The sequence below is a fragment of the Oncorhynchus mykiss genome, chromosome 16, assembly GCF_013265735.2.
Source record: "Oncorhynchus mykiss isolate Arlee chromosome 16, USDA_OmykA_1.1, whole genome shotgun sequence".
In the NCBI taxonomy this organism is placed as follows: Eukaryota; Metazoa; Chordata; class Actinopteri; order Salmoniformes; family Salmonidae; genus Oncorhynchus; species Oncorhynchus mykiss.
Window position 1 is genome coordinate 44,664,213 of NC_048580.1, and position 24,276 is coordinate 44,688,488.

Here is a 24,276-nt window from a genome sequence, read left to right on the forward strand (position 1 = left end):
AGAGAGAGATGAAGGAAGGAGAGTGAGAGATGAAGGAAGGAGAGAGAGAGAGAGATGAAGGAAGGAAGGAGAGAGATGAAGGAAGGATAGAAAGAGATGAAGGAAGGAGAGAGAGGGATGAAGGAAGGAGAGAGAGAGAGAGAGAGAGAGAGAGGAAGGAATGAAGGAGAGAGAGATGAAGGAAGGAGAGAGAGAGATGAAGGAAGGAGAGAGAGAGAGATGAAGGAAGGAGAGAGAGATGAAGGAGGGAGAGAGAGAGATGAAGGAAGGAGAGAGAGATGAAGGAAGGAGAGAGCGATGAAGGAAGGAGAGAGAGAGAGAGATGAAGGAAGGAGAGAGAGGGATGAAGGAAGGAGAGAGAGATGAAGGAAGGAGAGGGGGAGATGAAGGAAGGCGAAAGGGAGATGAAGGAAGGAGAGAGAGAGATGAAGGAAGGAAGGAGAGAGAGAGATGAAGGAAGGAAGGAGAGAGAGAGAGATGAAGGAAGGAAGGAGAGAGATGAAGGAAGGAGAGAGAGAGATGAAGGAAGGAGAGAGATGAAGGAAGGAGAGAGAGATGAAGGAAGGAGAGAGAGAGATGGAGGAAGGAGAGAGAGAGAGATGAAGGAAGGAGAGAGAGAGATGAAGGAAGGAGAGAGAGATGAAGGAAGGAGAGAGAGAGGTGAAGGAAGGAGAGAGAGGGATGAAGGAAGGTGAGAGAGATGAAGGAAGGAGAGAGAGAGATGAAGGAAGGAGAGAGAGAGAGATGAAGGAAGGAGAGAGAGAGATGAAGGAAGGAGAGAGAGAGATGAAGGAAGGAGAGAGAGATGAAGGAAGGAGAGAGAGAGAGAGAGATGAAGGAAGGAGAGAGAGAGATGAAGGAAGGAGAGAGAGAGAGATGAAGGAAGGAGAGAGAGATGAAGGAAGGAGAGAGAGAGAGATGAAGGAAGGAGAGAGAGAGAGATGAAGGAAGGAGAGAGAGAGATTAAGGAAGGAGAGAGAGAGATGAAGGAAGGAGAGAGAGAGAGATGAAGGAAGGAAGGAGAGAGATGAAGGAAGGAGAGAAAGAGATGAAGGAAGGAGAGAGAGGGATGAAGGAAGGAGAGAGAGAGAGAGAGAGATGAAGGAATGAAGGAGAGAGAGATGAAGGAAGGAGAGAGAGAGATGAAGGAAGGAGAGAGAGAGAGATGAAGGAAGGAGAGAGAGATGAAGGAAGGAGAGAGAGAGAGATGAAGGAAGGAGAGAGAGATGAAGGAAGGAGAGAGCGATGAAGGAAGGAGAGAGAGAGAGAGATGAAGGAAGGAGAGAGAGGGATGAAGGAAGGAGAGAGAGATGAAGGAAGGAGAGGGGGAGATGAAGGAAGGCGAAAGGGAGATGAAGGAAGGAGAGAGAGAGATGAAGGAAGGAAGGAGAGAGAGAGATGAAGGAAGGAAGGAGAGAGAGAGAGATGAAGGAAGGAAGGAGAGAGATGAAGGAAGGAGAGAGAGAGATGAAGGAAGGAGAGAGATGAAGGAAGGAGAGAGAGATGAAGGAAGGAGAGAGAGAGATGGAGGAAGGAGAGAGAGAGAGATGAAGGAAGGAGAGAGAGAGATGAAGGAAGGAGAGAGAGATGAAGGAAGGAGAGAGAGAGGTGAAGGAAGGAGAGAGAGGGATGAAGGAAGGTGAGAGAGATGAAGGAAGGAGAGAGAGAGATGAAGGAAGGAGAGAGAGAGATGAAGGAAGGTGAGAGAGATGAAGGAAGGAGAGAGAGAGATGAAGGAAGGAGAGAGAGAGATGAAGGAAGGAGAGAGAGAGATGAAGGAAGGAGAGAGAGAGATGAAGGAAGGAGAGAGAGATGAAGGAAGGAGAGAGAGAGAGAGAGATGAAGGAAGGAGAGAGGGAGAGAGCTGAAGGAAGGAGAGCGAGAGAGAGATGAAGGAAGGAGAGTGAGAGATGAAGGAAGGAGAGAGAGAGAGATGAAGGAAGGAAGGAGAGAGATGAAGGAAGGATAGAAAGAGATGAAGGAAGGAGAGAGAGGGATGAAGGAAGGAGAGAGAGAGAGAGAGAGAGAGATGAAGGAATGAAGGAGAGAGAGATGAAGGAAGGAGAGAGAGAGATGAAGGAAGGAGAGAGAGAGAGATGAAGGAAGGAGAGAGAGATGAAGGAGGGAGAGAGAGAGATGAAGGAAGGAGAGAGAGATGAAGGAAGGAGAGAGCGATGAAGGAAGGAGAGAGAGAGAGAGATGAAGGAAGGAGAGAGAGGGATGAAGGAAGGAGAGAGAGATGAAGGAAGGAGAGGGGGAGATGAAGGAAGGCGAAAGGGAGATGAAGGAAGGAGAGAGAGAGATGAAGGAAGGAAGGAGAGAGAGAGATGAAGGAAGGAAGGAGAGAGAGAGAGATGAAGGAAGGAAGGAGAGAGATGAAGGAAGGAGAGAGAGAGATGAAGGAAGGAGAGAGATGAAGGAAGGAGAGAGAGATGAAGGAAGGAGAGAGAGAGATGGAGGAAGGAGAGAGAGAGAGATGAAGGAAGGAGAGAGAGAGATGAAGGAAGGAGAGAGAGATGAAGGAAGGAGAGAGAGAGGTGAAGGAAGGAGAGAGAGGGATGAAGGAAGGTGAGAGAGATGAAGGAAGGAGAGAGAGAGATGAAGGAAGGAGAGAGAGAGAGATGAAGGAAGGAGAGAGAGAGATGAAGGAAGGAGAGAGAGAGATGAAGGAAGGAGAGAGAGATGAAGGAAGGAGAGAGAGAGAGAGAGATGAAGGAAGGAGAGAGAGAGATGAAGGAAGGAGAGAGAGAGAGAAGAAGGAAGGAGAGAGAGAGATGAAGGAAGGAGAGAGAGAGAGATGAAGGAAGGAGAGAGAGAGAGATGAAGGAAGGAGAGAGAGAGAGATTAAGGAAGGAGAGAGAGAGATGAAGGAAGGAGAGAGAGAGAGATGAAGGAAGGAAGGAGAGAGATGAAGGAAGGAGAGAAAGAGATGAAGGAAGGAGAGAGAGGGATGAAGGAAGGAGAGAGAGAGAGAGAGAGAGATGAAGGAATGAAGGAGAGAGAGATGAAGGAAGGAGAGAGAGGGATGAAGGAAGGAGAGAGAGAGAGAGATGAAGGAAGGAGAGAGAGGGATGAAGGAAGGAGAGAGAGATGAAGGAAGGAGAGGGGGAGATGAAGGAAGGCGAAAGGGAGATGAAGGAAGGAGAGAGAGAGATGAAGGAAGGAAGGAGAGAGAGAGATGAAGGAAGGAAGGAGAGAGAGAGAGATGAAGGAAGGAAGGAGAGAGATGAAGGAAGGAGAGAGAGAGATGAAGGAAGGAGAGAGATGAAGGAAGGAGAGAGAGAGATGAAGGAAGGAGAGAGAGAGATGGAGGAAGGAGAGAGAGAGAGATGAAGGAAGGAGAGAGAGAGATGAAGGAAGGAGAGAGAGATGAAGGAAGGAGAGAGAGAGGTGAAGGAAGGAGAGAGAGGGATGAAGGAAGGTGAGAGAGATGAAGGAAGGAGAGAGAGAGATGAAGGAAGGAGAGAGAGAGAGATGAAGGAAGGAGAGAGAGAGATGAAGGAAGGAGAGAGAGAGATGAAGGAAGGAGAGAGAGAGATGAAGGAAGGAGAGAGAGATGAAGGAAGGAGAGAGAGAGAGAGATGAAGGAAGGAGAGAGAGAGATGAAGGAAGGAGAGAGAGAGAGATGAAGGAAGGAGAGAGAGAGATGAAGGAAGGAGAGAGAGAGAGATGAAGGAAGGAGAGAGAGAGAGATGAAGGAAGGAGAGAGAGAGAGATTAAGGAAGGAGAGAGAGAGATGAAGGAAGGAGAGAGAGAGATGAAGGAAGGAGAGAGACAGATGAAGGAAGGAGAGAGAGAGAGATGAAGGAAGGAGAGAGAGGGATGAAGGAAGGAGAGAGAGGTGAAGGAAGGAGAGAGGGAGATGAAGGAAGGCGAAAGGGAGATGAAGGAAGGAGAGAGAGAGATGAAGGAAGGAGAGAGAGAGATGAAGGAAGGAGAGAGAGGTGAAGGAAGGAGAGAGGGAGATGAAGGAAGGCGAAAGGGAGATGAAGGAAGGAGAGAGAGAGATGAAGGAAGGAGAGAGAGAGATGAAGGAAGGAGAGAGACGTGAAGGAAGGAGAGAGGGAGATGAAGGAAGGCGAAAGGGAGATGAAGGAAGGAGAGAGGGAGATGAAGGAAGGCGAAAGGGAGATGAATGAAGGAGAGAGAGAGATGAAGGAAGGAGAGAGATGAAGGAAGGAGAGAGAGGTGAAGGAAGGAGAGAGGGAGATGAAGGAAGGCGAAAGGGAGATGAAGGAAGGAGAGAGAGAGATGAAGGAAGGAGAGAGAGAGATGAAGGAAGGAGAGAGAGAGAGATGAAGGAAGGCGAAAGGGAGATGAAGGAAGGAGAGAGAGAGAGATGAAGGAAGGAGAGAGGGAGATGAAGGAAGGCGAAAGGGAGATGAAGGAAGGAGAGAGGGAGATGAAGGAAGGCGAAAGGGAGATGAAGGAAGGAGAGAGAGGTGAAGGAAGGAGAGAGGGAGATGAAGGAAGGCGAAAGGGAGATGAAGGAAGGAGAGAGAGGTGAAGGAAGGAGAGAGGGAGATGAAGGAAGGCGAAAGGGAGATGAAGGAAGGAGAGAGGGAGATGAAGGAAGGCGAAAGGGAGATGAAGGAAGGAGAGAGAGAGATGAAGGAAGGAGAGAGATGAAGGAAGGAGAGAGAGGTGAAGGAAGGAGAGAGGGAGATGAAGGAAGGCGAAAGGGAGATGAAGGAAGGAGAGAGAGAGATGAAGGAAGGAGAGAGAGAGATGAAGGAAGGCGAAAGGGAGATGAAGGAAGGAGAGAGAGAGATGAAGGAAGGAAGGAGAGAGAGAGATGAAGGAAGGAAGGAGAGAGAGAGAGATGAAGGAAGGAAGGAGAGAGATGAAGGAAGGAGAGAGAGAGAGATGAAGGAAGGAGAGAGATGAAGGAAGGAGAGAGAGAGATGAAGGAAGGAGAGAGAGAGATGGAGGAAGGAGAGAGAGAGAGATGAAGGAAGGAGAGAGAGAGATGAAGGAAGGAGAGAGAGATGAAGGAAGGAGAGAGAGAGGTGAAGGAAGGAGAGAGAGGGATGAAGGAAGGTGAGAGAGATGAAGGAAGGAGAGAGAGAGATGAAGGAAGGAGAGAGAGAGAGATGAAGGAAGGAGAGAGAGAGATGAAGGAAGGAGAGAGAGAGATGAAGGAAGGAGAGAGAGATGAAGGAAGGAGAGAGAGAGAGAGATGAAGGAAGGAGAGAGAGAGATGAAGGAAGGAGAGAGAGAGAGATGAAGGAAGGAGAGAGAGAGATGAAGGAAGGAGAGAGAGAGAGATGAAGGAAGGAGAGAGAGAGAGATGAAGGAAGGAGAGAGAGAGAGATTAAGGAAGGAGAGAGAGAGATGAAGGAAGGAGAGAGAGAGATGAAGGAAGGAGAGAGAGAGATGAAGGAAGGAGAGAGAGAGAGATGAAGGAAGGAGAGAGAGGGATGAAGGAAGGAGAGAGAGGTGAAGGAAGGAGAGAGGGAGATGAAGGAAGGTGAAAGGGAGATGAAGGAAGGAGAGAGAGAGATGAAGGAAGGAGAGAGAGAGATGAAGGAAGGAGAGAGAGGTGAAGGAAGGAGAGAGAGGGATGAAGGAAGGAGAGAGATGAAGGAAGGAGAGAGAGAGATGAAGGAAGGAGAGAGAGAGATGGAGGAAGGAGAGAGAGAGAGATGAAGGAAGGAGAGAGAGATGAAGGAAGGAGAGAGAGATGAAGGAAGGAGAGAGAGAGGTGAAGGAAGGAGAGAGAGGGATGAAGGAAGGTGAGAGAGATGAAGGAAGGAGAGAGAGAGATGAAGGAAGGAGAGAGAGAGAGATGAAGGAAGGAGAGAGAGAGATGAAGGAAGGAGAGAGAGAGATGAAGGAAGGAGAGAGAGATGAAGGAAGGAGAGAGAGAGAGAGATGAAGGAAGGAGAGAGAGATGAAGGAAGGAGAGAGAGAGAGATGAAGGAAGGAGAGAGAGAAATGAAGGAAGGAGAGAGAGAGAGATGAAGGAAGGAGAGAGAGAGAGATTAAGGAAGGAGAGAGAGAGATTAAGGAAGGAGAGAGAGAGATGAAGGAAGGAGAGAGAGAGATGAAGGAAGGAGAGAGAGAGATGAAGGAAGGAGAGAGAGAGAGATGAAGGAAGGAGAGAGGGAGATGAAGGAAGGCGAAAGGGAGATGAAGGAAGGAGAGAGGGAGATGAAGGAAGGCGAAAGGGAGATGAAGGAAGGAGAGAGAGAGATGAAGGAAGGAGAGAGATGAAGGAAGGAGAGAGAGGTGAAGGAAGGAGAGAGGGAGATGAAGGAAGGCGAAAGGGAGATGAAGGAAGGAGAGAGAGAGATGAAGGAAGGAGAGAGAGAGATGAAGGAAGGAGAGAGAGAGAGATGAAGGAAGGCGAAAGGGAGATGAAGGAAGGAGAGAGAGAGAGATGAAGGAAGGAGAGAGGGAGATGAAGGAAGGCGAAAGGGAGATGAAGGAAGGAGAGAGGGAGATGAAGGAAGGCGAAAGGGAGATGAAGGAAGGAGAGAGAGGTGAAGGAAGGAGAGATGGAGATGAAGGAAGGCGAAAGGGAGATGAAGGAAGGAGAGAGAGGTGAAGGAAGGAGAGAGGGAGATGAAGGAAGGCGAAAGGGAGATGAAGGAAGGAGAGAGGGAGATGAAGGAAGGCGAAAGGGAGATGAAGGAAGGAGAGAGAGAGATGAAGGAAGGAGAGAGATGAAGGAAGGAGAGAGAGGTGAAGGAAGGAGAGAGGGAGATGAAGGAAGGCGAAAGGGAGATGAAGGAAGGAGAGAGAGAGATGAAGGAAGGAGAGAGAGAGATGAAGGAAGGAGAGAGAGAGAGATGAAGGAAGGCGAAAGGGAGATGAAGGAAGGAGAGAGAGAGATGAAGGAAGGAGAGAGAGAGATGAAGGAAGGAGAGAGAGAGAGATGAAGGAAGGAGAGAGAGAGATGAAGGAAGGACCACCCTGTTGAAGAAGAACTTTACTGCAATGCTAGAAATGTAAAACGTTGTGTATTTGAGGCTCAAAAAGGCTTCTGAAGTTTGCAATTTCTACTTTAACATTCCAGATTTGACTTTTCTTCACAAAAAAATGTATCAAACTTTACAAAAAACGTCCACTAATTATAATCCACATAATAATTCACATTTCCCGTTATTTTCCTACCGTAGCAAACAGACCCAAATTAAACCCTCAATGGGTACAACTCTCTTCCCATCTTTGCTGAGAATTCAAAGGATATTTCTCCACAAGAGAAGTCATTGTTGATCAAATGAATGTCTTTGCCATTGTAAATGAAGAACGTATTATCTTGATGAATGGAATCAATACAATTGGTAGATGAATGCACCATTCTGGTCCCCTCCTTAAGGGATCCATATTTCATCAACATCCTCCCATTCTTTTCAACCTCCACTATCTCTTCCCCTTCCAGTATGCCCATAGCAGTTGTGTGAGTGAGTATGTGTGTGTACGCATAATGTGTGCCTAGAGCATGCGCGTGTGTGTAGCAGTGTGTGTGTCTCCTACCGACGCAGCAGCAGCTTGGGGTGGTTCTTGCTCTCCAGGTTCTTGTCGATGAGGTCAGAGAGCAGGTGTTTGAGCACGTCGGTGGCGTACTCCAGTTTGCCCTGCAGCGCCGTCATGATGAGCGACGCCACGTTGCCGCGGTCGCGCATGGAGAAGGAGCGCTGGAGCTCCAGAGTCCTGATGAAGGTCAGCAGGAACACCTTGTTGTTGATGAGCTGAGCGAAGAGCTTCAGAGCCTTCTCTGTGCTCAGCTGACCGTTACCCGACACCTGCACACAGACCAGGCCGGGACACAGAGGGTTAATACACACTGGACCACACCCACGACATCGAGAGGTTGATAAACACGCTCACACACATTCCCATTGGAAAATGCTTGTCATAACTGCTACAGTGTATACTTCGTCCCTATTGGACCTTCTGCCCTGAATGAGGTCTCTGTGTCCCTTATAAAGTCAACGTGTCCAGCAACTCAAACTCACTCTCTACTCTCCTGCAGTTATGACGAAGCCCAGCGTGTTCCAGTCAGAGTGAGTGTATTGAGTGTGTTCCAGTCAGAGTGAGTGTATTGAGTGTGTTCCAGTCAGAGTGAGGGTATTGAGTGTGCTCCAGTCAGACTGAGGGTATTGTGTGTGTTCCAGTCAGAGTGAGGGTATTGAGTGTGTTCCAGTCAGAGTGAGGGTATTGAGTGTGTTCCAGTCAGAGTGAGGGTATTGAGTGTGTTCCAGTCAGAGTGAGGATATTGAGTGTGTTCCAGCCAGAGTGAAGGTATTGAGTGTGTTCCAGTCAGAGTGAGTGTATCGAGTGTGTTCCAGTCAGAGTGAGGGTATTGAGTGTGCTCCAGTCAGACTGAGGGTATTGTGTGTGTTCCAGTCAGACTGAGGGTATTGAGTGTGTTCCAGTCAGAGTGAGGGTATTGAGTGTGTTCCAGTCAGAGTGAGGGTATTGAGTGTGTTCCAGTCAGAGTGAGGGTGTTGAGTGTGTTCCAGTCAGAGTGAGGGTGTTGAGTGTGTTCCAGTCAGAGTGAGTGTATTGGGTGTGTTCCAATCAGAGTGAGTGTATTGAGTGTGCTCCAGTCAGAGTGAGTGCATTGAGTGTGTTCCAGTCAGAGTGAGGGTATTGAGTGTGTTCCAGTCAGAGTGAGGATATTGAGTGTGTTCCAGCCAGAGTGAGGGTATTGAGTGTGTTCCAGTCAGAGTGAGGGTATTGAGTGTGCTCCAGTCAGAGTGAGTGTATTGGGTGTGTTCCAGTCAGAGTGAGGGTATTGAGTGTGCTCCAGTCAGAGTGAGGGTATTGAGTGTGTTCCAGTCAGAGTGAGGATATTGAGTGTGTTCCAGCCAGAGTGAGGGTATTGAGTGTGTTCCAGCCAGAGTGAGGGTATTGAGTGTGTTCCAGTCAGAGTGAGGGTATTGAGTGTGCTCCAGTCAGAGTGAGTGTATTGGGTGTGTTCCAGTCAGAGTGAGGGTATTGAGTGTGTTCCAGTCAGAGTGAGGGTATTGAGTGTGTTCCAGTCAGAGTGAGGATATTGAGTGTGTTCCAGCCAGAGTGAGGGTATTGAGTGTGTTCCAGTCAGAGTGAGGGTGTTGAGTGTGTTCCAGTCAGAGTGAGGGTATTGAGTGTGTTCCAGTCAGAGTGAGTGTATTGGGTGTGTTCCAATCAGAGTGAGTGTATTGAGTGTGCTCCAGTCAGAGTGAGTGCATTGAGTGTGTTCCAGTCAGAGTGAGGGTATTGAGTGTGTTCCAGTCAGAGTGAGGATATTGAGTGTGTTCCAGCCAGAGTGAGGGTGTTGAGTGTGTTCCAGTCAGAGTGAGGGTATTGAGTGTGTTCCAGTCAGAGTGAGGGTATTGAGTGTGTTCCAATCAGAGTGAGGATATTGAGTGTGTTCCAGTCAGAGTGAGGGTATTGAGTGTGTTCCAGTCAGATTGAGGGTATTGAGTGTGTTCCAGTCAGAGTGAGGGTATTGAGTGTGTTCCAGTCAGAGTGAGGGTATTGAGTGTGCTCCAGTCAGTTTATCCCCAGTAGAGGAGGTGGGTCCCATGGCCGCCAGTGAACAGGACATTACCCACGCCATTACTCCCGATGAAGGAGCTGCTGGTGGGTGAAATAGAGTGTGCTGGGACCCTGTAATGGGACCTATGTGTGTGTGTGTGTGTGTGTGTGTGTGCTGTGTGTGGTGCTGGTGTGTGTGTGTGTATTTGCCTGTGTGTGTGAGGCCAGAGGGTAGAGAGGCAGAGCTGCATGCTGGTATCAGTCTCCCTCTGAGCACTGTGGTGCTTATGGAGGGCATGCCGCAGGGGAGTGATGTTGAAGCTCTCACCATTTCCCCTCTCTCTCTTCCCTCTCCCTTTATCACTTCTTCATCAATTCTCAATTCCTCTCACTCACTCACTCACTCACTCACTTTCCCTCCCTCCCTCCCTCCCTCCCTCCCTCCCTCCCTCCCTCCCTCCCTCCCTCCCTCCCTCCCTCCCTCCCTCTCTTTAACTCTCTCAAACTCTCCCATTCCCCCCTCTCCATTTTCTCTCCCTCTCCCCCCTCCAGTCTCTCCGTACCTCCAGTTCTCTGAGAACAGGGTGGTCCTCAATGCCAGGGAAGAGGACTCTCATGGCATAGGTCCTGTAGTCCAGGTGAGGGATACCAGCTCTGTCCAGATCACTGGTCAGCTCATTGATGTCCGTCTGCAGCTCAGCAAATGCTGGTGGGGGGGTAGACAGAGCAGACATGAGCAGAGCTGTTAGTATAGATCAACTGATTCCAGACCTGCTAGTTTAAAATCTACCTGAAACTATGGAGCACATCTACAGTGGGGAGAACAAGTATTTGATACACTGCCGATTTTGCAGGTTTTCCTACTTACAAAGAATGTAGAGGTCTGTAATTTTTATCATAGGTACACTTCAACTGTGAGAGATGGAATCTAAAACAAAAATCCAGAAAATCACATTGTATGATTTTAAAGTAATTAATTAGCATTTTATTGCATGACATAAGTATTTGATCACCTACCAACCAGTAAGAATTCCGGCTCTCACAGACCTGTTCGTTTTTCTTTAAGAAGCCCTGTTCTCCACTCATTACCTGTATTAACTGCACCTGTTTGAACTCATTACCTGTATAAAAGACACCTGTCCACATACTCAATCAAACAGACTCCAACCTCTCCACAATGGCCAAGACCAGAGAGCTGTGTAAGGACATCAGGGTTAAAATTGTAGACCTGCACAAGGCAGGTCTGCACATAGGCTACAGAACAATAGGCAAGCAGCTTGGTGAGAAGGCAACAACTGTTGGCGCAATTATTAGAAAATGGAAGAAGTTCAAGGTTAATCACCCTCGTGGGGCATCAATGATCATGAGGAAGGTGAGGGATAAGCCCAGAACTACACGGCAGGACCTGGTCAATGACCTGAAGAGAGCAGGGACCACAGAGAAAACCATTAGTAACACACTACGCCGTCATGGATTAAAATCCTGCAGCGCACGCAAGGTCCCCCTGCTCAAGCCATCGCATGCCCAGGCCCGTCTGAAGTTTGCCAATGACCATCTGGATGATCCAGAGGAGGAATGGGAGAAGGTCATGTGGTCTGATGAGACAAAAATAGAGCTTTTTGGTCTAAACTTCACTCCCCGTGTTTGGAGGAAGAAGAAGGATGAGTACAACCCCAAGAACACCACCCCAACCGTGAAGCATGGAGGTGGAAACATCATTCTTTGGGGATGCTTCTCTGCAAGGGGACAGGACGACTGCACCGTATTGAGGGGAGGATGGATGGGGCCATGTATTGCGAGATCTTGGCCAACAACCTCCTTCCCTCAGTAAGAGCATTGAAGATGGGTCGTAGCTGGGTCTTCCAGCATGACAACGACCCGAAACACACAGCCAGGGCAACTAAAGAGTGGCTCCGTAAGAAGCATCTCAAGGTCCTGGAGTGACCTTGCCAGTCTCCAGACCAGAACCCAATAGAACATCTTTGGAGGGAGCTGAAAGTCTGTATTGCCCAGCGACAACCCCGAAACCTGAAAGATCTGGAGAAGGTCTGTATGGAGGAGTGGGACAAAATCCCTGCTGCAGTGTGTGCAAACCTGGTCAAGAACTACAGGAAAGGTATGATCTCTGTAATTGCAAACAAAGGTTTCTGTACCAAATATTAAGTTCTGCTTTTCTGATGTATCAAAAACGTATGTCATGCAATAAAATGCAAATGAATTACTTAAATATCATACAATGTGATTTTCTGGATTTTCACAGTTGAAGTGTACCTATGATAAAAATTACAGACCTCTACATGCTTTGTAAGTAGGAAAACCTGCAAAATCGGCAGTGTATCAAATACTTGTTCTCCCCACTGTACATGCATAAATCACACACATAACAACCCCCCCAAACACACACACACACATAGCAACCCCCCCAGAAAATTGGCTGTACTGTACAGTATCTGAGCTCCTGTGTGTCGGTCCCCTGCTGTTAGCAGCTGCAGGTGAGAGGTGGTTAATTGGCCCCATCCTGACTGAGTCCAGCACTGCCCTGAGGGAGATCCCTTAGCCTCTCTACAGCCAATCACAGCCATATTTCCCACCTACCCCCCCAGCCCCCCTGCTACCCCAGCCCAGGGCTCAGACTCAGACCCCTGGTGTGGAACCCAGGTACCTAGCAGCCCTTCTAAATCCACCCTCGGGGCACTAGGCTCCTCCTGGCCACAGCTACTGGTTTAAACGACCTCTCGGCCTGTCTCCTGGCCTGTGTGTCTGATTGTAGCCAGGGCTTTAGCTCTGTAAACCCCATGCAGCCATGTGCTGCTCTGCTCACTCCCCCAGCTGGGCCTGACAACAGCCCAAAGCCCCACAGACATAGAGTGGACCTCACTATTAACTCCTCTACTCTGCCACCACCCTGACACAACTCAGATTAACGAGGCAATGACATTTGGAGGCAGAGGAGGCTGCTGAGGGGAGGACGGCTCATAATAATGGCTGGAGCGAATGGAATGGGATTAAACACCTGGAAACCGCTCCACCCATCACCACGGGCCTGTCCTCCCCAATTAAAGTTCCACCAACCTCCTTTGTTTGGAGGATGTACCATTCTAGTATACTATTTATTCTGTATGTCCCACCTTCTATACGTAGGTTGGCATTTATTGCCATGAATCTTGCCCCAGAGGCAGCTCTGCAGAGTGGTCACTAGCTGGCACAGCCACAAAGTCATAAAACTTGATTTTAAACCCAACCCTAAATTAAAACCAAAAACCGATAAAAAATGTTCATGAATTTTTACGATATAGACCATTTTGACTTTGCAGCTGTATCCACCCAGCGGGAAAATCGCTCAGTTCTGCCTCCAGGGCGAGATTCATGACAATAAACATCAACCCGTCTTCTATACATCCTTTATGTTGGGACAGTCTACATTCAGAGTGGTAAAGCTGTGTTCAGGGTGGCTGGCAGGGAATACATAGCACAAGGAGAGAATTGACAACTACTGACGTATTCCACCCGTTCTCAATTGACACAAGGCTATACGGGAGTCTCTCACAAGACACCTTCACTGACCATAGTCATATGTAACATCTAACAGCATAACACAACAGATTATACCAACCGGAATGACTCCCGGTTGCACTAAAAGAGCTGTGAGAAAACCACGTCCCAAAATATTAGAATGACCCACCGACCCTACATTTTAGTTATCACTAAAAGAGCTGTGAGAAAACCACGTCCCAAAATATTAGAATGACCCACCGGCACTACATTTTAGTTATCACTAAAAGAGCTGTGAGAAAACCACGTCCCAAAATATTAGAATGACCCACCGGCCCTACATTTTAGTTATCACTAAAAGAGCTGTGAGAAAACCACGTCCCAAAATATTAGAATGACCCACCGACCCTACATTTTAGTTATCACTAAAAGAGCTGTGAGAAAACCACGTCCCAAAATATTAGAATGACCCACCGGCCCTACATTTTAGTTATCACTAAAAGAGCTGTGAGAAAACCACGTCCCAAAATATTAGAATGACCCACCGGCACTACATTTTAGTTATCACTAAAAGAGGAAAGAATATTTTTTTAACTGCAAAGAACCATTGAAGGGCTCAAAGGGTTATTTGGGTCAGTATCCATCACCTTCCCAAAGAACCCTTGAGGAACCCTCCTTTTTCTGTGTGCATGGGCGCGCGTGTGTGTGTGTGTGGGTGTGTTTGCGTGCGTGTTTGTAGGACATTAGAGTTCAGCACTAACACAGATTTATCAGGCTTTAACTAAGCCCGCCTTTACAATTTTAAATGAGGCCATGCCTTTACAACAAACTCTGTGCAAACACACACAGACCAGAACACACATGCCATGCCTCACACACACACACACACACACACACACAATGCTTCCTGTGTGTCCGTGATACAGAAAATGCCAGCATGAAATAAAGATGATACGCCGTTCCAGATCTGTTCACAGGAAAACGTTGTGTTTATCAGTGTGTTTGTGTGTGTGTGTGTGTGTATGTGTGTGTGTGTGTGTGTGTAAGTGAACGAGTCAGTGTGTGTGAACAATAGACAAGCACCATGTGCATCTAGTGTGCCACGATCGGGGTCACACACACAGAGCAAACTAAAGTGGCAGCGACTGTGTGCCAGACAAAACCTGACTCACTGACCCCTGATTCACAATACCTTATATTACGCTATGCAGCACACAGCACCAGTAATTGACTTACTACGCGGAAATACCCATTTGTGTCTTTCATGTGAGTCAATGCACTCTCACTGTCGTCATTTAACCCGTGAACTCAGCCTGCATGGCTCAGTCATTAGCCCTTCTAGGAGACCGCAATCAAAGTGTCTCAGAAACGGCTCTGTAGAGCAGAAGAGGACCAAACATAATTGTCGTACTCGTCACAGACATTTTGATTTCAGTTTCCAATGTAATCGCATTACTTTGCTGTCTCTGGGCTCCACCGACCCTTCTGTAGTCGATACGATAGTTTGTGAGAGTTGCAACTAATAGTCTATGGTTGATTTGTTGAATAAACTCATTGATGCATATCAATGGCACTGACGGCCTCCTGCTAGTCCGTAGAGCATCTGCAGATGGACTGTCTAAATAATGTGTTACCCACCTTCCTTGCACTCCAGGGCGACCCGGGACTCCAGGTTGTCCATCTGCATCTGCAGGCGCTTCAGGGTGAGGTCATTCTCCCGCGACTTGCGTTTGTACGCGATGAGGACGAGGATGACGATGATGAGGAGGAGGCCTCCGCCGGCGGCAATGCTGACGATGGCGGGGAGGGTGAGCAGGCTGTCTGACAGGATGTTTACTGACCCTGGAGACACATGGAGACCACCCACCTGCACCTGAATATCACACACACACACACGCATTCAAACATAGAGAAACACACGCATTCAAACACAGAGAAACACACGCATTCAAACACACACACAGAGAGAAACACACACATTCAAACACAGAGAAACACACACATTCAAACACAGAGAAACACACACATTCAAACACAGAGAAACACACGCATTCAAACACACGCATTCAAACACACACACACACAGGCATGCACGCACACACATTAGATTCAGTTAAATAAACCCATCCAGCGCACAGATACAGTGTGCATAGACACACACACACACGCACAGACACACCAACACACCCCGTCATCGAGGACAGTGAAGAGTGAAGTTCTGGGGACTTCCAGAACTTTAAGTGAGCAGACTGGCAGAAATAATTGCGGTGGATTCTAACTCAACGTTTTCACGGCTAGAGCCCAGTAACACTGCCCTCTCTTTGACCTGAAAGAACAACCACGAACGTGCCAGAATAATGGAGTCCACAGGTCAAACGTTAACGGAAATGAAACTACGTAGACACTCCGACACACAGAGAGACAGGAAGAGGGTGTGTGTGTGCGAACCGCTGTGTGTTTGTGTCAGAGCGCCCGCGTGTGTTTGCACAGACATGACTGACGTACCATGACTTTGTACTGGCCTGTGAGGTTAGGGGGCTCACACAGCAGCTGGGTCTCAGACACGGTGACAGAGCAGGGGGTCTCCCCGATCAACACAGTGTAGTTGAGCTTCACCCCCCCTGAGGCATGAGGCACCAGGTTTCTGCCCTGTGGGGGGATTATTGAAACCTCAAGTCATCTTAAAATAATGTCTTGTTTGTTATGATACAGCAGTTATGATACAGTTATAACGTAGAACACATTGTCATACTAAGATGTTTATACCTCAGGCATGACTGCAGTTTAATGGTAGCTGTTAAGTCCCCCAAACCCTCTTTTGGTTTCTAAAATCTAGGCCCTTTAAAAATACTTTTATGGATAATTTTTGATTGATTGACTGATGACAATCCCACGCCCTTCTGCCGTACCTTGAGAATGATGGGTGATCCGGGCTTCTGTTCCAGAACTCCATTGGTGCTGAGAGGTTCAAAGTATGGGTTGGGGTAGTAGAGGAAGATGGTTTTGTTATAGACTAGCAGAGTCTGGACGTTGTTGAAGATGAACCCAAACTCATCAGCGTGTTTGACCGTGTCCAGGCCTGGACGGTACTCTGCCACCAGGGATGGAGCAAAGCAATTCATACTGGTGGTGTTCAGAACCTTACACACCTTAGACGGGGAGGGGGAGAGAGGGAGGGAAAGAGAGACATTAGCTTCTGAGATGCTTCATGCGCCAAAAGACTGAAACAGGCCACCAATCCACCCTAGCCAGCCATCCTGCTCTAATAACCGAAGCTTTCCAATATGAGACGTGAGACGAGAGCAAGTCAAGCGGGATGAGCTGAGACAGTTCAGCACAGTTCATCTGTCTGCCTCTACTCTTTTCATCCCAAAAGCCGAAAGAGTAGATTCATAACATGTAGCCCAACAACCACCTGCTGTAATACCATGCCAAAATCCGCTGTTAATTGAATGCTACCCTTCATACAACAGCACACACTGGCAGAGCTAAGAGCTTGAGGCTGATAATATCGACACCAAGCACGCTACTTTTCAGATCTCTCCTCCAGTGGTGCTGAGGCAACCTAAAACTGAGAAAAGTGAGATGATGAAGTGTGTCCGTCGGCAATCATTCCCTGACACAGGACATTGGGGGCACTGGGGATATCCCCCACTCTACTGGTCACAGATCCTTGTCTGGCAGGTTGAGGTGAATAACACTCCTCCCTGTCTGTATGCCCAGGAGTGGCCATTTTCCCTGTGAGGGAACGAGGGTAGGACCTACAGCACTATCACTAACAGTAGAGGAACCTGATTGATTACTGTGCTGCACTCCTGCTGCTGGGAGCCTTTTACCCCCCTCCCCACCCCCCACTCTCTCTCTCTCTCTCTCAGAGGAGAAACTTAATTAGAGCTAAATATCTTTAAAGCTTCACAGCGCCAGCAAAGTACCATGCCTCTTACCTGTTGTCCTCTGCTCTAGTCTAGAGCCGGGGGGGGGGACCAGCGATCGATAAGAACTCATCTCGTACAAACTTGGTCCCACCATCTATTGCATTTGGCAGGAAGAAAAACCTAAGCAATGCAGACACAGTCTTTTCTAAGGCAGTGCACAGCCTAAGTGTGCAGCAGGGGGAATTGTCTTAGCTACTCAAGCCATGCTCTTTGAGGTGGAACTACAGAAGACAACGACAGAGTACAGCGTACAATGGTCTTTCTCCGTGCAGGAAGGCATACGAGGCTGCATTATCAAGTAGCTAGTTGCATGGTAACATAGTCTTTGGACTGGTGCTGCTGGAGGTCTGTGGAGCATTGGGTTGGGTTCAGCAGGGAGGCAGCTCTGCTCCCGGAGAAGAAACTGAGCTAACCACGAGGCCTAAATGCTCCCATGCGACTCCTGTAGTGTAGTGACATCGAAAATGGAGTTTGCATGTTAGTGAGAACTGGAATACGAAAGAGAGGGAGGGAGAGAGAGAGAGAGAGAGAGAGAGAGAGAGAGAGAGAGAGAGAGAGAGAGAGAGAGAGGCTAAGCCCTTTTAAAAACAGATACAACTCTGTTGCACTGCTGACACACTTTCTCCAAGCATCTACTACTGTAATCCCATTATACTGTATGTTACAGAGAAAGCTTAGATGAGAGTTATAGAGAAAATACAGTGGGAAATACATACTGTATAGTGGAGTCTGATCTTGCGCTGGCTATGATTATCAAAAGCTGTTTGTGAATGTATGTACTTATTCACTTGAAAGATTCCTGCAAATAAGTATTTAATTAGCTAGATTTTCTGAGGGCTCTATTTGAACAAACCTAAACTCAGTGGTAAATCTAAGCGCCGGCGGTAGAGCTCTCGGTCCCTGTGTGTGTCAGACATATTTGTGCATATCTCCACAGCCGTTATTAGCGCAGTAGCTGGCGGTGGCGCGAAAGGGCTGGATTTTGATGAATAAACAAGTTGCAGGTGAAACGAGGGCGGTGGCCACTCATCCGAAAATCAAGGCGCAATGGGTTTGTCTAAAGTTCTGTCGGTTATTGTCGTTGTCGTCAACTCCAATTCGGCTTGGGGCCCGGTAACGAGTGATGGCAACAGAGGAAGGGAAAACAAACATGCAGTGGTTGTTCAATGCGTTTGGAGTGTTGTCAGTCAACATCGTCATAAACGCTTCACCGGGTATAGGCCTTTACGCATCGCACTTCTCATCAAATATAAAAAGACTAGATGGTATTGAACGCGTGAGGCGCACTCTCAATAACCAAGATGTAGCCTTTGCCTACCATTGATACTGCATTTTAGGACTGAATAATTGAAATACGATTGAAGGAGCACGTCTTTGATAACCGAACAAGAGGCGCTCGTTGAAAAGCCGAAAGGAGTATGCCCCGCTGATACAGTAGGCCCACGTGAATTGTGAATGGTGCATAAACCTCAGGAGTAGACATCTAGAAACGATTTGTGGATAGGCTACTTGGCTAATGCATGGCCACGATGAGAAAGACAGCAGACACATTGCTGTTGAACCAGCTTTCTCTGTAATAGGGTAAGGGTCGCCTATACGGACTTGTTTTTTAATCAAATGAAACGGAAAACAGGCAATTGTTAGAGGAAGTAAAATGTTTCGCAATGTGAGTGTCATCGGATTACCTCATCTCTCGTTCCATGATGTCCATATAGCCTACATGAAGAGGTTTTTACTCACATCCACTGTAATAACGGCAGCTGGCTAAAATAATGTAATAGCCTACATAGATGAAAAGGGGATGTAGATTCACTGTTTTGCTGCTGCCAAACTTGACCTTTGAATAAAGTTTTGGTGATAAAAAACAAAATTCAAACCGGTTTCACGAGCTAAACCCTTTATTGATAGTATTGACTGCTTAGCGAATGCATTGGGCAGGACAACAAAAACAATGGTTTTTAATCAAATGAAACGAAATGAGAAAAAAAAAACATGTTTTTGAAAAATGTTTCTAAATACGAGGTTTACGGCACAAAAAGTCTCTTGTTCCATGTGCATATGGGCACTGTGCGTCACAGCTGGAAAGGCTGCGCTTCCGTTGTTAAGCCATAACCAACTGCGTTACCTTTAAAAACAGCTTTCGGTTGGTCTTAAATATGCCCACCAGCGCATTCTGAAATTGGCACTTTGGCGCACGTTTTTAAGGACACACCTCAGACATCGGCACCCTTCCCACCTCAGCACAAGACAGGTAAATGACTGATCCTGGCGCTAAGGATTGAAATAAGAAGTGCGCCGGCTTTAACAGGTAGAAAATGCAAACGAGTGTGGGTTTGACAATTGGGCTGGCGTAACGCCAGCCAAAATAGAGCCACGTCGAATCATTTCAGAGACCATCTAACAAAAGTTCCATGTCGCTGTTATTTCCATGCTATAAACAGTGACGTGATACAGACAGGCACATATGCTACCACAGCATCTTTCCCTTCCTGCCTGTCTGTCTCTGTCTTGGTTGGAACAGAACAGCAATGTATATGCAAGTCAACTACTATGGCTCCCGCTACCATCTGTTCAGAGCTGGAGTGGCTGGATGGATGGATGCTGCATGTGTTCAACACACACTCTATGTGCGTGTGAGGGTGAGGGGACTCAATTGTTCCTTCTTTTCCCCCCCTTCCTGAATCCTTTCTTCGGAGTGTGTTGATCTAAAGAGGTCACAGTCTGGATATGTCACTGAGCTTGGTGCTGCTACACTGAGTCTACAAAACATTAAGAACACCTTCCTAACATTGAGTTGCGCACCTCCCGGCACCTACTACCATACCCCATTCGAAAGGCACTTCAATCTTTCTGTTTTGCCCATTCAGCCTGTGAATGGCAGACACACACAATCCTTTGTCTCAAGGTTTAAACATCCTTATTTAACCCATCTTCTCCCATTCACTAATTGAAGTGACATCAATAAGGGATCGTAGCTTTCGCCTGGATTCACCTGGTCAGTCTGTGTCATGGAAAGAGCAGGTGTCCTTAATGTTTTGTACACTCAGTGCATATGGTAAGTGATCAGGGTAGTGAAGGGGGAAATAGTGGCATCTGAGTCCCACGCCGGGCAGGGATATCATACGCTGTCAATTATTCCACTGTAGGAATAGTTATTCTGTCAACCACCAGCTTGGAAAAAATTCATGTACTACTCCAACCAGACACATTTCAATTCAATGCAATCAGATCCATTATGAAACATGCCTTTTCCCCAAATACTGTACAGTCTTAGCTATCTGTCCTTAGTCTTCATCCCTTTCCTTATCCAGTATACAGGTGCTCCAGGTCAACAGCTATAAAATAATTGGAATCTTGCCTCCTATTATTTTTGCCCTGACTGGCACTGGATGGTGATGGAGAGGCGCGTTGTACAGCAGCAGCTGTAACGTTAATAGTCTGGCCCTCTGGCTGAATCCATTATAAGAGAATCTACTGCAGTCTGCAGCAGCCCACTCAGCCCATGCACCACACGCCAGGTCTCTGACTTGGTGAGAGGGAGGCAGTAGAGGAGGGACGGGAGGACAGGAGGAAATAGGCTCCAGGGGTCATGAGTAGGAGAGAGGAGACAGCTCTGTAAAGGCCAAGGGTCAAAGGTTATGTGAGCAATATTCTTGCCCATGAGTGATATCACTCCTACACTTCATCCACTTCTTTCAATGTCCTGTTTGTTTTCACCAGCTGGTAATGCTGGCAGTAGCTCTCTCATATTAGTCACATCTGACGGCCGTGGAACAAGACGAACGACAGCAGCTGATGAAATGTTTTGTACAACCTGGAGGTTGTGATGGTGCTGAATGTACACATTGCAGCTGTGCCATACTGAACAGGTGAAAAATCATCTCATACTAAATGAGAGTGGACGGTGCTGTGAAATATCCACTGGGCGACCAGGCTGTTAGTGTAGCCTAGCGATGAATAATGCCCTGCGTTGTTCCACAGTCAATATAACCGTGTATTGGGAAGGTGGCCAGGAGAGTAGAACATTCAGAGTTTAGAGAGGAGGGATGATGGAGAGTTTCGAGTGGAGGGGAGGGATGGATGGAGACTGGAGAGAGAAGGGGGGATGGATGTAGAGTTTAGAGAGGAGGGGAGGGATGGATGGAGAGTTTGGAGAGGAGGGGAGGGATGGATGGAGAGTTTGGAGAGGAGGGGAGGGATGGATGGAGAGTTTAGAGAGGAGGAGAGGGATGGATGGAGAGTTTAGAGAGGAGAAGAGGGATGGATGGAGAGTTTAGAGAGGAGGAGAGGGATGGATGGAGAGTTTAGAGAGGAGGAGAGGGATGGATGGAGACTGGAGAGAGGAGGGGAGGGATGGATGTAGAGTTTAGAGAGGAGGGGAGGGATGGATGGAGACTGGAGAGAGAAGGGGAGGGATGGATGTAGAGTTTAGAGAGGAGGAGAGGGATGGATGTAGAGTTTAGAGAGGAGGGGAGGGATGGATGGAGACTGGAGAGGAGGGGAGGGATGGATGTAGAGTTTAGAGAGGAGGGGAGGGATGGATGGAGACTGGAGAGAGGAGGGGAGGGATGGATTTAGAGTTTAGAGAGGAGGGGAGGGATGGATGTAGAGTTTAGAGAGGAGGGGAGGGATGGATGTAGAGTTTAGAGAGAAGGGTAGGGATGGATGGAGAGTTTAGAGAGGAGGGGAGGGATGGATGGAGAGTTTAGAGAGGAGGGGGGGTGGATGGAGAGTTTAGAGAGGAGGGGAGGGATGGATGGAGACTGGAGAGAGGAGGGGAGGGATGGATGTAGAGTTTAGAGAGGAGGAGAGGGATGGATGGAGAGTTTAGAGAGGAGGGGAGGGATGGATGTAGAGTTTAGAGAGGAGGGGAGGGATGGATGGAGACTGGAGAGAGGAGGGGAGGGATGGATGTAGAGTTTAGAGAGAAAGGTAGGGATGGATGGAGAGTTTAGAGAGGAGGGGAGGGATGGATGGAGAGTTTAGAGAGGAGGGGAGGGATGGATGGAGAGTTTAGAGAGGAGGGGAGGGATGGATGTAGAGTTTAGAGAGAAGGGGAGGGATGGATGTAGAGTTTAGAGAGGAGGGGAGGGATGGATGTAGAGTTTAGAGAGGAGGAGAGGGATGGATGGAGACTGGAGAGGAGGGGAGGGATGGATGTAGTTTAGAGAGGAGGGGAGGGATGGATGGAGACTGGAGAGAGGAGGGGAGGGATGGATGTAGAGTTTAGAGAGGAGGGGAGGGATGGATGTAGAGTTTAGAGAGGAGGGGAGGGATGGATGTAGAGTTTAGAGAGAAGGGTAGGGATGGATGGAGAGTTTAGAGAGGAGGGGAAGGATGGATGTAGAGTTTAGAGAGGAGGAGAGGGATGGATGGAGACTGGAGAGGAGGGGAGGGATGGATGTAGAGTTTAGAGAGGAGGGGAGGGATGGATGGAGACTGGAGAGAGGAGGGGAGGGATGGATGTAGAGTTTAGAGAGGAGGGGAGGGATGGATGTAGAGTTTAGAGAGGAGGGGAGGGATGGATGTAGAGTTTAGAGAGAAGGGTAGGGATGGATGGAGAGTTTAGAGAGGAGGGGAGGGATGGATGTAGAGTTTAGAGAGGAGGGGAGGGATGGATGGAGACTGGAGAGAGGAGGGGAGGGATGGGTGGAGACTGGAGAGAGGAGGGGACGGATGGATGAAGAGTTTAGAGAGGAGAGGAGGGATGGATGTAGAGTTTAGAGAGGAGGGGAGGGATGGATGTAGAGTTTAGAGAGAAGGGTAGGGATGGATGGAGAGTTTAGAGAGGAGGGGAGGGATGGATGGAGAGTTTAGAGAGGAGGGGGGGGGATGGATGGAGAGTTTAGAGAGGAGGGGAGGGATGGATGTAGAGTTTAGAGAGAAGGGGAGGGATGGATGTAGAGTTTAGAGAGGAGGAGAGGGATGGATGTAGAGTTTAGAGATAAGGGGAGGGATGGATGGAGAGTTTAGAGAGGAGGGGAGGGGTGGATGTAGAGTTTAGAGAGGAGGGGAGGGATGGATGTAGAGTTTAGAGAGGAGGGGAGGGATGGATGGAGACTGGAGAGAGGAGGGGAGGGATAGATGTAGAGTTTAGAGAGGAGGGGAGGGATGGATGTAGAGTTTAGAGAGAAGGGTAGGGATGGATGGAGAGTTTAGAGAGGAGGGGAGGGATGGATGTAGAGTTTAGAGAGGAGGGGAGGGATGGATGGAGACTGGAGAGAGGAGGGGAGGGATGGATGTAGAGTTTAGAGAGAAGGGTAGGGATGGATGGAGAGTTTAGAGAGGAGGGGAGGGATGGATGGAGAGTTTAGAGAGGAGGGGGGGATGGATGGAGAGTTTAGAGAGGAGGGGAGGGATGGATGTAGAGTTTAGAGAGAAGGGGAGGGATGGATGTAGAGTTTAGAGAGGAGGGGAGGGATGGATGTAGAGTTTAGAGAGGAGGAGAGGGATGGATGGAGACTGGAGGGGAGGGATGGATGTAGAGTTTAGAGAGGAGGGGAGGGATGGATGGAGACTGGAGAGAGGAGGGGAGGGATGGATGTAGAGTTTAGAGAGGAGGGGAGGGATGGATGTAGAGTTTAGAGAGGAGGGGAGGGATGGATGTAGAGTTTAGAGAGAAGGGTAGGGATGGATGGAGAGTTTAGAGAGGAGGGGAAGGATGGATGTAGAGTTTAGAGAGGAGGAGAGGGATGGATGGAGACTGGAGAGGAGGGGAGGGATGGATGTAGAGTTTAGAGAGGAGGGGAGGGATGGATGGAGACTGGAGAGAGGAGGGGAGGGATGGATGTAGAGTTTAGAGAGGAGGGGAGGGATGGATGTAGAGCTTAGAGAGGAGGGGAGGGATGGATGTAGAGTTTAGAGAGAAGGGTAGGGATGGATGGAGAGTTTAGAGAGGAGGGGAGGGATGGATGTAGAGTTTAGAGAGGAGGGGAGGGATGGATGGAGACTGGAGAGAGGAGGGGAGGGATGGGTGGAGACTGGAGAGAGGAGGGGACGGATGGATGAAGAGTTTAGAGAGGAGAGGAGGGATGGATGTAGAGTTTAGAGAGGAGGGGAGGGATGGATGTAGAGTTTAGAGAGAAGGGTAGGGATGGATGGAGAGTTTAGAGAGGAGGGGAGGGATGGATGGAGAGTTTAGAGAGGAGGGGGGGGGGATGGATGGAGAGTTTAGAGAGGAGGGGAGGGATGGATGTAGAGTTTAGAGAGAAGGGGAGGGATGGATGTAGAGTTTAGAGAGGAGGAGAGGGATCGATGTAGAGTTTAGAGATAAGGGGAGGGATGGATGGAGAGTTTAGAGAGGAGGGGAGGGGTGGATGTAGAGTTTAGAGAGGAGGGGAGGGATGGATGTAGAGTTTAGAGAGGAGGGGAGGGATGG

General features: G+C 48.4%; 1 protein-coding gene across 1 annotated transcript in view; it reads right to left on the reverse strand.

The window, feature by feature from the left end:
* The window catches only part of plxna2 (plexin A2), a 342,953-nt gene that overhangs the window by 42,474 nt on the left and 276,203 nt on the right, over positions 1-24,276 (reverse strand). Inside the window, exons 18-22 of the mRNA XM_036947019.1 lie at positions 15,873-16,112; positions 15,469-15,612; positions 14,602-14,836; positions 10,035-10,177; positions 7,483-7,751 (exon numbers count right to left, since the gene is read on the reverse strand). Coding sequence (XP_036802914.1) covers positions 7,483-7,751; positions 10,035-10,177; positions 14,602-14,836; positions 15,469-15,612; positions 15,873-16,112 — 1,031 coding nt within the window. The remainder of the gene's footprint in view (positions 1-7,482; positions 7,752-10,034; positions 10,178-14,601; positions 14,837-15,468; positions 15,613-15,872; positions 16,113-24,276) is intronic.